General features: G+C 43.9%; 1 protein-coding gene across 1 annotated transcript in view; it reads right to left on the bottom strand.

The window, feature by feature from the left end:
* The window catches only part of LAMC1 (laminin subunit gamma 1), a 198625-nt gene that overhangs the window by 81041 nt on the left and 101918 nt on the right, over window positions 1–15666 (bottom strand). Inside the window, exon 2 of the mRNA XM_063939765.1 lies at window positions 1439–1743. Coding sequence (XP_063795835.1) covers window positions 1439–1743 — 305 coding nt within the window. The remainder of the gene's footprint in view (window positions 1–1438; window positions 1744–15666) is intronic.

Below are 15666 nucleotides of genomic sequence, written 5' to 3' on the forward strand. Positions count from 1 at the left end.
CGAGGATATTTGCAACATGAATTCTATTTTCCCAAAATGTGTATTTGTTTTTGCAGAATTTGGAGCACCCCCTAAACGCAGACATTTCCATTATCAAGTCCTACATTATTTGCCTAAAATCAGTGCTGATAAGTAGTGATGTCCACTGAGAACCGCCTTTATTTTAAGCGTTCTATCATAGAATTTATTTTACTGCAGAACGTAAACACACTAGCCTTTAAGCAGTAAAAACATTTTTAAAAATACAAAAAAAAAAACAGATAAGATAATTTTTATTTACTTTTGAGCTACTCTGCAGATGGGTACTTTCAGATTCCGCACTTTTGTCCGTCCTCCGATTCTCTGTAACCCACTACTGCACTTTTTATCCCTTCAATAGAATTAAACTGCAATAATAAATAATCCCATCTCGCTTTGTAGACTACAACCATTACCACTAATACATTACAACGGAACCCAGAACTGAGCCCTGCGGTGCTCCGCCAATTACCAGCCGTTCTTCTGAGTTACTATACCCTGCCTCCTGTATATCAGCCGCACCTTTATCCAATTCACTATAAAGAAGCATATACAGCAATGGATATGTCTCGAATGTACTGTATGTATTCATTTCAGTTTCTAGCCATAAATACTGCCCACTTGCTACCCCTTTTGCTAATGCATTTGAAGGACATTTGGCAGGCAACCTTGTGTATTGTCTACAATCATGTTTGGTAGACGATACAGGATGCTTGGCCTTCATTTTATTAAGATTCCTTCTTAAACACCGTCACAGGAGAGGGAGTAGACGGATTTAAGAAGCATGAAAGAAATGTGGCCTTGTTACTGTAGTTTTGGGAAGAGATATCAAAGACATCAGCGGATGTAATCAGCCTTTTAACTATTGTTTTTTTTTAAGTTTTTCTGAGTGTTAGTGATTCTCAACAATGGTAAAAGAATTAAAAAATGCAGTCTGCTAAGGATCGACCGAGTTAGACATTGTGGCATAGACAGCAACATGGATGTCACTTTTCTATTAGCCAGTGATGTGCACTTTATGGCGGAACATATGGGATCGGTATGAGATCCCGCCACCCGGGGATGCCTAACGTAAGGATCCCGACATCGGCATCCCGAGCAGTGGAATGCCGGCAGGGAGGTGAGCGCAATGAATACCCTTGCGGGCTTGCTGCGCTCGCCACAGGTTATATTCTATTCTCATGACACCCATAGAGGGGGAATCACCTACTTCACTGATATGCTGGCGTCGGTATGGTGGCCCTTTCGGGATCCCGACGTCGGTATTGTGACAGCCAGGATCCTGACTATTGGTATGATGACCTCATACCGAACTTTGCTTTGGCACTACAGTTTATGAAAGAATTTATAATCTGATATAATAAACCTCATATAAAACCTCAAAAACACACGCAATAAAATAGAAAGCCATCCGGCATACCTGTAGGACAGGACTGTTGTCAAAGTTGTACGCGCTCGGCCTCCCCTCAAGAGTAGAGAACGCGACGTTCCCGCCTGTGAGTGGAGAAATGTCGCTGAACTCATCAGTGCACAGAGCCTGCTGTTCGTCTTCCCCCGTGCGGATGAAGCCCTTGTTGATTTTTTGGTAGGTGTTCTCGCAGGAACCACTGTAATACTGGTAAGGCACCCAAGGACCATCCTCTCTCGTCCGCTTGTATAGAGCAAAACTCTCAGGCCGGCTTGTGTGGAACTTCAAACGCACATAGGTAATATCAAATGCCTTCCCTAAACATTAAAAAGAAGGAGATAATTATTAGTAAGAAAAAAAAAAAGGAGGTGGTCAGTTTTAAAAGGCATTTCCATTGTAGGAAATGTCTTATGTCTTTTAATAAAGGTATCCTTCCCCATGCCTGCATAGTAAATGTGCTCTCTTGTGTACCCTGTGGAGAGCTGAAATGGAAGCCTGAAGTATTGGGGCATCCACAAGGAAGGGCCTAACATACCCAGCAAGAACAAGGATTCTGCCAGGCTGCTACCACTCCCGCATCACACTGCAGCTTTATTTTGGACTACATGATATTTAATTCTGAGGGCCAATGGTTACCGCATTTAGAATGCGTGTAACTGAAGTGTGACAGCATGACAGAGTTGGTTGCACACAAAAAAAGAACCCTCTGAACTCTGAGGACTGGGTATTCTTCTGAGGGGTCTGCAGAAGCACAGAAGGGGACAAAATATCTCCTCAGCGGAAGCACCCATTATACATGTGCAGACAGGTGATTTCCTACAGAGAAAATGTCCTTCTAATGGAATTCCAGTGGATTACAAATATATTTTTATAAACAGTTTTAGTGACAGACTGTATCTGAAAAAAAATGTATTGTGGATAATAAACACCAGCACTGAATGAGGGGCATGTATGGTGTGTGCATCAAACAGAAACACTTCCTTGGTCATTAAAACAGAAGTTAGAAAAATTAGTAAGGAAGGAAAATATGCATATGAGACACACATGTAACAGGAGAGGGGGAGACAACTGAGAGATGAGAGATTCAGACAGGGTGTCCGTTACAAAAACAGGCACCCTCCAACGCAATTATTTCACAGAACATCTGGAGTAAATGTCCAGCACGAAGGTTCCCAGGATGATGTGCACAGCTGCAAACCAGCTGTCTCATTGTTGGTTTACAGAACATACACAGGCAGAAGAGCTCTTGCCAGCGCCTCCCGCCATATACGCTCTCTCCTCTGATGCAGGTTGCATCTTCAGTGCAATGCAACTAGAAAATGCCGACAGAGGCAAATAACTGCCTCGCTGCCCCACATATACAGAGAGTGCACTCTTTTCCCACACACTGCAGGAGGGCGGCCATTTTGTTTCTAAGAACAAACTACATTTCTTACTAATGTCACTAAAGATATCTAATGAGTCCATCTGAGGTAGTCGGCTAATAAATTATAATATAAATAAGGATATGGTCCATATGAATGAATTGTTTTTGGCAAAAAAATGATTTGTGTGTCTGCACATTCGGAAACCCAAAACAAACAGTTTTAGCACAAAGGACGATCTATATTTGCAATCTCTTTAGAACACTTCACAATGAAAGAGCTGGTCAAAGAATGATTACAACACTGAAAATGGCAGAAGTCTGATAGCATTGGTCTCAGAAGAGACAAAATGGTCTACTCAGAAAAAAATGCTCAAATCACTCTTTTTTACTCTGAGACAAAACTGGATTTATTAATAGGATAAATCCTGGTCTCAGGACAGCTGCCAGTGGTCCCTATATCACTTTGAATGGTTATTGGAAAAAGTGGTGATCTACATAAACATACATAAATAAAAAAATACCAGTGACTGCAGATGAGGTCGATGAAAACCAATTGGGCTTTGTGCGCAGAGGTCTAAGACTGGCCCGCGTCTGCGCAGCTTAAACAAAACAAAACATTATGCGGAGACTTGTATTTATAAATGGATTCAATAGGCCTGTTGTGTCTATAAAAAAAAAAAAAAGCTTTCAAATAGATACAAGTACAGCTGCAGAAAACATTTCTGCCATGGTTTTGAACACAATGGGGGGGGGGGATTCAATTGTTTAATAGCGCCCGATCTCCCATCTAAAGTGACAGGCTATATTCAATTGTCCCCCGTTATCGCGCTCATATCAGTTGGGTTTAGCCGCATAAAGCGGCAAAACCCCAACTAAACGAACGTGTGCCCAAACAGGTCACTTTTTTGCGCCCAAATTGTCTCACCCCTGGGGGTAGCGAGCTGAAATTAAAATCTCACGCCCATCAGCAGCAACATTTGAATAGCTGTCAGGGGTTGCATGCGGATAAGGGACCCACGATAAACATTTGAAACGCGCCCAATGATCGTACGACAAAAGTCACTATCAAGACTTCTCTGGAGCAAAGCAACACAGACTTCTAAAACAGTCTGGAGGCTAGAACAAATGAGATTTAAAATACAGGGTGAGATGTACCATGTCTTGGCCATCAGAAAGGGAGAAAGAATACTCCCCACTCTGCTGATCCGTGCAAGACCCACAACCCATCAGCCTAGTGCGGCTGTGCTGTGTCTTACCTTCTGGCTAGGTACACTGCTGCAGCCGTCGCAGGTATGTACATACACCAGCACTTAATCTTCTGACTATCTAGAAAAATGATAAGTCACAGAAGTGCGCTGCTTGTTTTTTAGTAACAGCTGAATAATTTTTCATTGGTATGGTGATGGCGAAATAGTAAAGGCCCATACACACGGTGAGATTCGGGCTATGCCCGATTCTCACTATGCGACAGGTGCTAGGTTGGCATTGCATGCACATAATGAGTGTGCTTGCGTGGTGCATACACACGGAGCGATATAACTGAGCGATTTTGACTATATAGTCAAAATCGCTCAGAAAGTTAGTGCAGATCGCTCTGTGTGTATACAGGCAGCGATAGCGATGGGCGTCCCCGCTAGGTCGCTATCGCTGGGAAAAATAGTCAGTGCAGGCAAGTCAATTTTGGCTATGTCGCTGCAAAAGTTAGTCAAAATCGCTAATACTTTAAGAGGCCAGCGATTTTTCCCAGCGATAGCGATGTTGCAGGCGGCGGCGGTGCGGGCGGTGGTGGGTTGTGGCGGCGGTGCGGGCGGCGGCGGGTTGCGGTGGCGGTGTGGGCGACGGCGGGTTGCGGTGTGGGCGGCGGTGGGTTGCGGTGGCGGTGTGGGCGGCGGCGGTGCGGGCGGCGGCGGGTTGCGGCAGCGGTGCGGGCGGGGGAAATTTACCTTTATCTTGCAGAGTTTGGCAGCGGAGCAGTACCAGTTTCAAAAATGGCGCCTCAGCGTCATTTTTTAAATTCAAGATGGCCGCCGCGAGCCAATCACGGCTCGCCGCGTCATCGCCCCGCCCCCTCCCGCTGACTTATATAAGTCAGCGCGAGGCAGCGGCTTTCAGTCCGACGGCGGAGGAGGAGCGGAGAAGAGCTCCTGAAGACTGAAGACGCCGTGGAAGTCCTGGATGGGCAGCGGCTATGCAAAAGAGCTTAGCAGCCGCCGCCCACCAGGTGAAGATGCTAGAAGTCCTGGGAAGGCGGTGGCCATGCAAAAGAGCTTAAAGGCCGCCGACTCTCCGGTGAAGACGTCGTGGAAGTCCTGGATGGGCGGCGGCTATGCAAAAGAGCTTGGCAGCCACCGCCCACCAGGTGAAGACGCCAGAGCAAGACCCCAGAAGCCCTGGGGAGGTGGCGCCCCCCCAGGTGAAGACGCCGGAAGCCCTGAGAAGGCGGCGGCCATGCAAAAGAGCTTAAAGGCCGCCGCCCCCAGGTGAAGACCCAGTTTAATAAAGGATTTTTTAAAGAATGTGTCGTGTTTTTTTTTCAATATTTTCTTTACAGGTGGACTACAGGTGCCAGCGGGCCCTTTATGTCCGGGCATGCTGGCACTTGTGGTTCTCCAAGTGCCAGCATGCTGGGGCAGGCTTGCTGGGACCTGTAGGCCACCTGTAAAGAACAATATTACTATTGAAAGGCTATCAGCCTCCCATCCACCGCCCACGGATGGGGGGGGGACAGCCTCGGGCTTCACCCCTGGCCCTTGGGTGGCTGGAGGGGGGGACCCCTTGATTTAAGGGGTCCTCACTCCAGTGTACCCCGGCCAGGGGTGACTAGTTGGGGGGGTAATGGCACGGCCGCAGGGACCAATATAAAAGTGTCCCCCGGCTGTGGCATTATCTCCCTGGCTAGTGGAGCCCGGTGCTGGTTTGAAAAATACGGGGGACCCCTATGTCTTTTGTCCCCCGTATTTTTTAAACCAGGACCGGACGCAGAGCCCGGTGCTGGTTGTCTAAATATAGGGGAACCCTACTCATTTTTTCCTCTGTATTTTAACAACCAGGACTGGCTCAAAGAGCCCGAGGCTGGTTTTACATAGGAGGGGGGACCCCACGCAAAAATTTTTTTTTTTACTTTTAGCTATTTAAATACCAGCCACCCTGTAAAATCGTCCTATATATGACACTCATCCCCTTATTTAAATGAGATAGTCAAAATCTCCCATAGCCCAAATCTCCCATAGCCAAAATCTCTTGCATAGTTAGACAAAATCTCTGGTAAAGTTAGTCAAAATCTCCTACTGCCAGTTCAAGGGAAAAGTTAGTCAAAATCTCTCAGTCAAAATCTCTCCGTGTGTATGCACCAACATGTGTGATTTTGGCTAAGTGTCAATTTTGACTATCTCTTCTATAGAGATAGTCAAAATTGACTTGCCTGCACAGTCTATCTATGCTTGCGATGCTGACCGCGCGGGACCGCACATCGGCATCGTTTCGGGATCGCAAGGTGACTTTCACCTTGCGATCTGCACTAACTTTTCTTACGATTTTGACTATATTAGTCAAAATCGTAAGAAAATCTCACCGTGTGTGTACACCATTACATTTACAAGATTTTTCTCTATGTTATCTGCTTTCATACATAAAGTTTACTGAAAGTGTCAAACATAGCACACTTACCGTCTCTTCTTATACCACCTAAGTAGTAAAAGTTGTTACATTTGAAGTTACTCTGATCCAGTTATGCGGACGTCTCCCTGTAACCAGCAAACTCTTCTTTACTTTTTATTCTAAATGTCGCCACGTAACTAAATGCTGCGCCGATTAGACTCCTAAGGATATGTCTGCTGCTGCTGGACCGTTACTCATTCCCCACAGGTATCCCATGCTACCTCCTGATGCATCTATCAGAGGCAGATGGTTACAGGAAACAATCTCAGGCAGGATGTGTATGACTTCTAAACAAAATTCCATACACTCCACGGAGCTGAACGGGAGACAGAGAGAAACAAACAGGTGTAGGGAACATGCAGAGAAGCTGAAGACGGGTCAGGACGGATAGAAGGTCTGTGGGAAAGTGTACACCATGAAGTGTACATCTCATGGATATTAGCTTTCCCCGGGTTCAGTCATCAAAGAGGTATTTTTTTTCAAGGTCATAAAAGATCTCAAAATGAAATAATTGTCATATGTACCATCAGTGTTGCTAGGACATTCCATTGTAGTTAATGCAAGTTACATATTACCCCTCATCCTTGCATCAGGTAGCTGAACCCCCCCCCCCCCCACATATTTTGGGTAGTTTCTATGATGGGATCTTAAACAGGTCAAAAAACAGCCCTATGTACGGTATGATTCATGCTGTGTATTTCTGCATAACAGGTTTGCAAAGCTGTCACTCAAACACTGCCTGCTCAGTAACACCGACATATCAAAACATTGCAGAGCAGTGAAAAAGCATGGTGGACATATCTAGTCAAGTACAAACACGCAGATTATATCATGTGTATTATTCAGCTTTGTACACACATACTTTTCTATATGTTGTCAAATTGTGGCTTTATTGCTTCAATGAGTCAAAATGTCCTTCTAATCGAAGATTACGTTTGTATGTCAAAACGCAATATAATGTAGCAAACTTCATGTGGGGGTGATGTCATAACATTTTTTATTTTACAGAACCCACAGGGTGTTACAACGGAGACTCTGGTGCTTCTCAGGCCAACAGACTTCGTTTGCCAAAGTAACAGCTTAATAGTAATATGACGTTAGTGTCATATATACCATTGCTGAGAAAAGCTTTGATAACTGTGCCCACAGAACCTGTTCATTCATAGCCAATGTGCTGAACTATGTCAGAATTCCTAAAGAAAGTTTACAAAACGGCTTTCATACTTCGAGCTCGAAACGCGTTGGTACTTGGTCTGTGCAGTATGATCTCCAAGAGAACCATTTGATTTTCGGAATCTTTGTCTGCTGATAAACGACTAAAATTCAGGTAAGAGGAATCTGAAGCGTTCAGACCCATCTGCGGCTTATTTCAACCCCCCATTTCATTTCATCTTATCCACGGTGCCGTTTCCACCTCAACAGTTGGGATTTTCCACTATGTATTTTTTACTGGCTTTTTTTTTTTTTTTTTACAGGTAATACACGTGTCATTCTACTTACTGGAGTATTCAAACAAGATGAAACCACTTCTGTGAAACCTATTAGAGGATTCCTAAAGGCAGACCCCAAGGTTTTTTTTTTAAAGCGAAGTTGAAGTAACCCCATTATTAAAGGGGTACGCCTACAATAAATGATCAAACTCATTCCCATTTATAGTGTTACAAAAGCCGAATTGTACTTTCATTATTGGATCGGGTGGTCTTCCGTTTGCCGGCTGTCGGGATCCCGGCGCACAGTATACAGACACCGGAATCCCAACAGCCGGCATACCGACACTTTTTCTCCCTCTTGGGGGTCCACGACCCCCTGGAGGGAGAATCGATAGCGTGGCGAGCCCACAAGGGGCTCATTTGCGCTCGCCAAGCTGTCGGTATGCCGGCTGTCGGGATTCCGGCGCCGGTATGCTGGCCGCCGGGAGCCCGGCCGCCGGCATACCCTACTACACCCATTGGATCACCTATGTACTCTATATTATAAGGCTATTTCATGTATTTCTCTTCCTCTTATATGCAACATATGGTAGAAATCTTTTCAGCATCATAAGATAATCTTATTGATTTCTTGAGCTATGTAATGATTGATTGTATGCATCTAGTGCCAATATTACTCAGACTTTTGTATTTTCCTTTTTATATTACCTGGTTCTAGGGTGGGGACCCAGGGTAATAGAGACAGATGTTTCTAGGGCATCAGAACAAACTTGTTGGGTACAATTCTGTTTCTACTTGCTCAGAAACGTGCTACATTTTAGCAGGCATATAAATGGGAGTTCAGAGGCACTATATACAGCTAAAACACTGTAATACCCCTTTCAGACCACCTCAGGCTCCTCGCCACCGCTGTCTGCAATCAGGCATAGTGCGGGGGCGGATACTGGAGAACGGGAAACTGGTCACATCGACCCGGCTCCTGTTCACACTGCACAGCGAGCCAGGTTGAACACGAGTTCAACACTGCTCGCTACCAGGGTTTAAATACCGGGTCACTTGACCAGGTATATTTCCCCTGGCACCTTTAAGACTGCACAGGAACACTGGTTATGCGCGCACATGTGCCAATAACCCGTGTTTAGGGTGGTCAATACCGGGCCTTTTTTTCAAACCCAGGAATCAGGATTAAAAAATGCTCAATCCCAGGATTGGCTGCATTTCAATGTGTCCCACCCCCTGCCTATGCCAGATAACTCACAGCAATCTGGCCGGGAGAGAGAGAGAGAGAGAGAGAGAGACACTTCTTACGTGATCCAGCGGCTGGGTGGACAGTGTGGCGGTGAGGTCCGGCAGCTGGGCGGGCGGCTGCGCAGCGTGACCTCTGACTTCACATCACGCTGCGCAGGCCAGCCATAGCCGGGGGAGGTAAGCAGGGGGAGCCGGGCAGCTTCTGAGCGTCCTGAGGACGCTCAACGCTACCTGATATATCCAAATATAGGTTGGTGGCCAATCATGAAATCCCCGGGATTGGAAGCTCCAATCCCAGGATTGAATCCCGGGCCAATTTTAGGCCGGGATCCCGCTGATCCCGATCCCTGGATTGGCCAACCTACCAGTGTTCAAAGCTGGTGGTCTGAAAGTGGTATAAATGTAGCATTTTATTTATACTATATGTTATTTGACATGTAGGGCGGGATGTAATGAAGCCAGAGCTGGCCAGAGGTGCAGTTTCACGCCCGAACTCTGAAGTTTTCTTAGAGCGGCAATCATTTACAAGGCATGGTTTTGCCTTGTATACAATTGCCACTTCAAAAAAAAACAAAAAACACAAGTTTGACCAGGAACCCTCACCTCCAACCAACTCGGACTTCATTACATCCCGCCCCTAGTTTTAACGTAGTTTACTTTTTAGAGGTCAACTATAGCAGACCCTAATTTAATCTTTTAACTTCTAGACATGTAAACTAACAAACAATGGGGTCAATCAATTCTATTCTCCGACAGATGAATAGCGCCGGGAGTTTGCTCCCGACGCTATTCAATTCAGCTCCAGTTAAGTCGGCGATGGCCTGTTCTCGCCGACTTTACAGGTAGTTTTGTCGGGAGAACAGGCATTCTCCGACTTAACTCCCTGCGGCGATGCTGATTCCCGACAGAATCATCCTCCCGCCGGCCGCGCGGCAGCACTTTTGTCGGGTTTCTTCTCTCATCCCCCGGGGATGAGAGAAGAATTCCCGACAATTGAGGAGGGTCACTCATCGCTGTATTGAATAGCGCCGGGAGCAAAATCCCGGCGCTATTCAACTGTTGCCAAATTGAAATCGACCCCATTGAGTGTTCTATAACAATCCACATATAACTTTGGGCCATTTCCTATCTGAACTGCTGACCACTTCAATAGCTGTAATATTAGCAAATTGAACAAGATTACTCTACTGGGAGCATTCATATGACTAACAATATACGAACCCTAGGGAGCATTTATTTTGATTAACTCTAGTAAAGTGTTAGTTTAGGATATTGCTATTTAGTGTGATAGACATCAAACACAATTAACTGTAGTTGGAGATCTCATGAAAGATTTTGCAATGGAAAAGAAGAAGATAAATACAAGACAGAAGCTGGGCTTGAAGCCGATACTCCAGTGTACATAATACAGAAGGAATCCTGGAAAGACAGTCACACCGGTCACATTATGATGGTGGGTCTCGGCTGCATGGCCTGTACAGACATAGCCAACAGCTCGTTAGGAGACACTTGTCTCAGAATGTGCTATTTGCAGAATCTGACCACAGCCGGCTCCTCACATCTACGTCATAGGCTATACACTCCTATTGCATCTATTTTCTGAAGCTTACTCAACAGTTTTAGGTGGAACTAACATTCTGCCTGTAAGATGCATATTTAACGCATTTCGAGCTTGTATATAGATAGAAGAATAAAAATCACTGAACCAGTGAGCCAACACCTGTTATGTTATTGCACTTCAGATGGATTGTTTAAAAAAAAAAAAAAAAAACAAGAGAAGCAAAAAAAACTATTTTATCGCATCATTCATTTTACAAACCATCAAAAAAATGATTAAGAAGCATTTACACATGCATTTGAATTAAAATGAAACCATCCAGTTTCTTTTTTTCAAAAGCAGGTTTACAAAACGCATCTTAATGCATATAAAACACATATAAAAAAAGGCAATGTAATTAGTGTGCTTTAACTTATGTTTTGACATGCAACACTAGTCTGCAACACAAGCTAAAAAGGAACAGCAATAAGCCCAAAGCATTCTTGCAATTTATTTCTAATCACCAACATATGATATTCAAATAAATTTAGATCAGAAACAAATTATCTGCTTTTTCTAAATATATATATACACACATATGGCTGTGTTTATTAGTTATGCAAATGTGGTTGGCAATGCTTCCTTCCTATATACTATGGTTAACAAACATTTGGTCAGAAGCATACACATAGTATTCATATGTATATACTGTAATGCTGCAATACAAAATTATACTTGAACAGATTGCTGTAATGTAACTTCTAGTCTAAACACATTGTTTTGAAACGTAAACTCACATCCTATTTAGATTTTCCATATTCACATCCATTTTTTGAACATTCCAGCCTTGGATGGACAAGAACCAAAACAGGACCTGAGGTTTCCATGATAATTGCATTTAAAAATGAAAGAAGACACTGACGCAAAGTCCAGCTACATACAATTTAAGTTGTTTAGCAAGTCCCCTCCATAATAACAGTTACACAGCAGAACAAGTCAGAAACTGGAGAGTAGATTGAAAATTCAAAGTGAAGGTACCAAAGCATGCTGCCACTTAGAGGAACAGCCCTAAATCTGGTTGGGTGATGACAGCAGTCATCCATGTATGTACACAAGTTAAGTCTTACAGAGAACAGCCTAGTGGGTGGCTAAGCTGAGCAGAGTAATGCCCCCCCGACACTAAAAGAGTGACCCTAGCGGATAAATTACAGAACTGCCTTTGATTGTCTAGCACACATATTGATGTGAATCGGCTAATGCAATTGTGCCATACCGAACAGACGTACTAGCTTAATAAAGGGCTTGAGTCAATTTGGAGTGGACTGAATAGTGCAGGGAATTAGCTCTCGGTGCTATTCAATTTGTCGCAATGTGACGCCCGATGAGAGGATTTCTTCTCGCACCCCTGGAGGGTTGTGAGCAGATATTTTACAAAAGTGCTGGTGCGATACTTATTTCGCGCCAGGTACTTTAATCAGAGAATGCCTGTTCTCGCTGCAAAACAACTTGTTTAGTCTACGAGAACCAGCCTTTCCCCGACTTGACAGCGCGCTGAATTGAATAGCACTGGGAGCTAATTCCCAGCGCTATTCAATCCATGCTGAATTGGACTGAGCTCAAAGAAACTTATGTAAAGACATTCACAAGTATTCCTTACAAACAAGAGTAGACCTCCTTACCTCTCTGTCATCTAAAAAAGGATCAAAAGAACTTGCACAAAGAAGAATGAACCACCTTGGTTTGGTAAGGTTTGGTAGCATTTCACAGTACTGCCTCACACCATCAAGCAGGGTACCACATTTGGCGTCACAAACAGGATCAGATTACACTGGCTGCTAGGGCCAGCCTCCGATGTCTGCTGCGCCCGCTACAAGCAGCTCCTTCTGGCCCACCTTGATGCACTGTCAGTCACTAGGAAGGAGAGGTTGGAGCTGCCTCTCATCAATGACAGCTGCGCCAGGTTGATCCTCCTGTACTCAATCCCACTGTCTGCACACCAGACCTCTTGTCCAAAAGCAGTGCGGCTCCTGCTAACCGGACCGTTACCTCAACTCTCCTAACGATTTGTTAGACCTCTTATTTATAAAACCACTGGCCAAGTTGCTGGAGCAGAGCAGGTTCAAATCCCCTCTCTCCCCCCAACTGTTCGATGTATTGTCCTTGCGCTGTCTGAGGCACATGAGTGACCACTTAACCCTGTCACCAGGGGTGGATTGACCATTAAGCAAAATAAGCACGTGCTTAGGGCATCAAGGGAAGGGGAGTACCACAGAAATTTTCCATGGCTGGATTTAACATGGTCCATATGCTGCAAATGGTAAATTATTTTATGGGTTATTACGGTTTAGATTTCTGAACAAGATATATATGGGAGCACCAAAATCTTTTAAGTGCTTAGGGCCTCTTAAGGTTTTAATCTGTCCCTGCCAGTCACTGCTGTGATTCAAAGCTCTTTACCAGCAAAGAGGGGAATTTAGGTGGTGATACAGCACAAGTTAATATACATTTTATATACGGTAGAACCCAACATGTGTAGGTACACTGAGTCTGGAGTGCAACAAAATGTGCGTGCATGCGCTCATGTGGTAGGGAATACAGATTGTGAGCTCCACTGTCAAGGCCTGATGTGAATGTCTAAATATTATCTGTAAAGCACTGAGCAGATTGGATGCTATATAAATAACCGTTAATAAATATTAAATTATCCTTTGCTGACGCATTAGATCACTAATATTAACTTATTTATATGTAATTATATATTTATTTTTTTTACACCAAAAATAGTAATGCTTAGCTTCCAACATGAACCTCAACACAGGCTGTGCAGAGTCCTACAATGCCTTATTTGTACACGTTCTATCCACACCAGTGTCTGTCATCACAGGGGAGTTTTTGTATTAGGATTTGGTACTTTCAGCCATGTTCAACATCTACCAGATTTAACTATACTGATCTGCCTGATTAATACCAAGCCGAGCAATTCTATGTAAACTTATAATAGTATTACACAGAGGCCCTTATGTCCTAAAGAGGAAGTAACTTTTCCCCGCCATAGGTAATGAACGTCTTTCAATCATACTTAATGGACCCTCTGCCAAAATTTCTGTTGAGCAATCAGAACATTCATGACCTGGCACAGGTTAAAAATTACATTTGTGAACAAGTCGTTTTAAAATTAAGATGTATAAAGTCCCAATAGGGTTGATTTTTCCCCGATGCAGCCCCTACCTCACTTATATTGCTTATTATAGATAATGGAATACCAAGTGGTGTCGGGATTCCGGCATCTGTCAAATGACCACTGGCATCCCGACTGCCTGGATGCTAAATGCATACCCACTCGATAGCAAAGTGCATCAAATAGTACCTTTATATGCAGACATGCAAAAGCCTTCTCTCTCTCTCTTCTTAGTATGTTCATTAAATGCATGGCTGCTTGTATTTCTGACCCCACAGTGACGTCATCAGCTCACGTTTTTAAAAACGAACGTGGTTTCATGGTAGCGGGCTGTGTGGGTGCCAAAAGGTTGCAGCTCACATTAAATCTTAGTAGCAACACCTTTCCTAGTTCTAATCAAGAGACACTTGTAAGAAGAAGGAACATTTTCAGTGTAAAACAGCTGTTTCCTTGTCCCCAGGAGACAGGATAATGTCATTCATTGTATTGTTCAACGTTTCTATGTTACTTTAAATGGAATGAATTCCACTAAGCTCACTCAGTAGGTGACTGATAATAACCGCTGACCATGTAAACTAGGAAACCCTTACATACATTTCCCCCCTTGAAGTTCTGTTTTTTCCTGTGATATAATGCATACGGCCTCAGGGGGTATAATATATACTGGTCACTTCCGTGTAGTTGAAAACATAATGTTTGCAGGATACACTTCTGTGCCAAAAGCCTTTGCAAACAGCCATAATCTCTAAAAACAAACAGCCAGCGAACTGATAAAGAGGGAACTCTAGGTAAGTGCTTTTTTATTTGCTGAAAACTCCAGTGCTCCTCATTATAAATCCTTGCTTAGATTAACCCCTTGCGAGTAGGCATCTAAGCTCTAAATAAATTTACAAGTAATAAGCTAAAAAAAAAAATAATAATAATAATTTGGATGACCTGAGACGAACTAGGACCTAAACAAAACCATAGCGAGCAGATGTTTGAATGTTTTAGAATGCTATTCTGCAGAGTTAGATTTGGGTGGGTTATTTTATTTCTGTGCAGGGTAAATACTGGCTGCTTTATTTTTACACTGCAAATTAGATTGCAGATTGAACACACCACACCCAAATTTAACTCTCTCTGCACATGTTAAATCTGCCTCCCCTGCAGTGCACATGGTTTTGCCCAACTGCTAAAAAAAATTCCTGCTGCGATCAACTTGGAATTACCCCCTATATACTAGCAATAATGAAGGTAAATTGAGTGAATGTAGATTACATATTGGCAGCAATGAAGGTTTTATTGCAGGGGTGGGCAAATTGTAGTCTGCCTGGTACTCTGATATGTACCAACCTGCATGTGGCCAGCAATAAAGGGCCACCAAAACCCACAATGCCCCCACCACATGAGCCCTGCTCTCCCTGCTTCCACAGTACTCGCCGCCATGGAATATGGTTTGGGATGAAGATGCTACGGGTAAGTGGTAAAAATTAGCTAAACTTTGGCACGCTTAGGGAAATGTGCAATGAAGTGCGTGTGTGAAGCACAGAGCCAGTGGGTTAATCCTAAACAGGGAAAATGTGATTTAATGTTAAAATCTATGCATTTAGGGTGCAAGAGTAAATATTGAGGTTCATCATTGGGCAAACTGCTGCTGCAGATGTGAGGTATATATCTGGAAGAATAGTGTTCATTCTAGCACCCTGCACCTTTCAAAATCCATGCAGTTCCTCTTTCCTGCCTGGGGTGTCGCTCTCTGCTCTGGTGTTTCTCAGCACACACCGGTCTGTATCACAGCACTGAGTTACAGATCAGAGTGTGCGGAGAAGCACTACAGCAGAG

The sequence above is a fragment of the Pseudophryne corroboree genome, chromosome 9, assembly GCF_028390025.1.
Source record: "Pseudophryne corroboree isolate aPseCor3 chromosome 9, aPseCor3.hap2, whole genome shotgun sequence".
In the NCBI taxonomy this organism is placed as follows: domain Eukaryota; kingdom Metazoa; phylum Chordata; class Amphibia; order Anura; family Myobatrachidae; genus Pseudophryne; species Pseudophryne corroboree.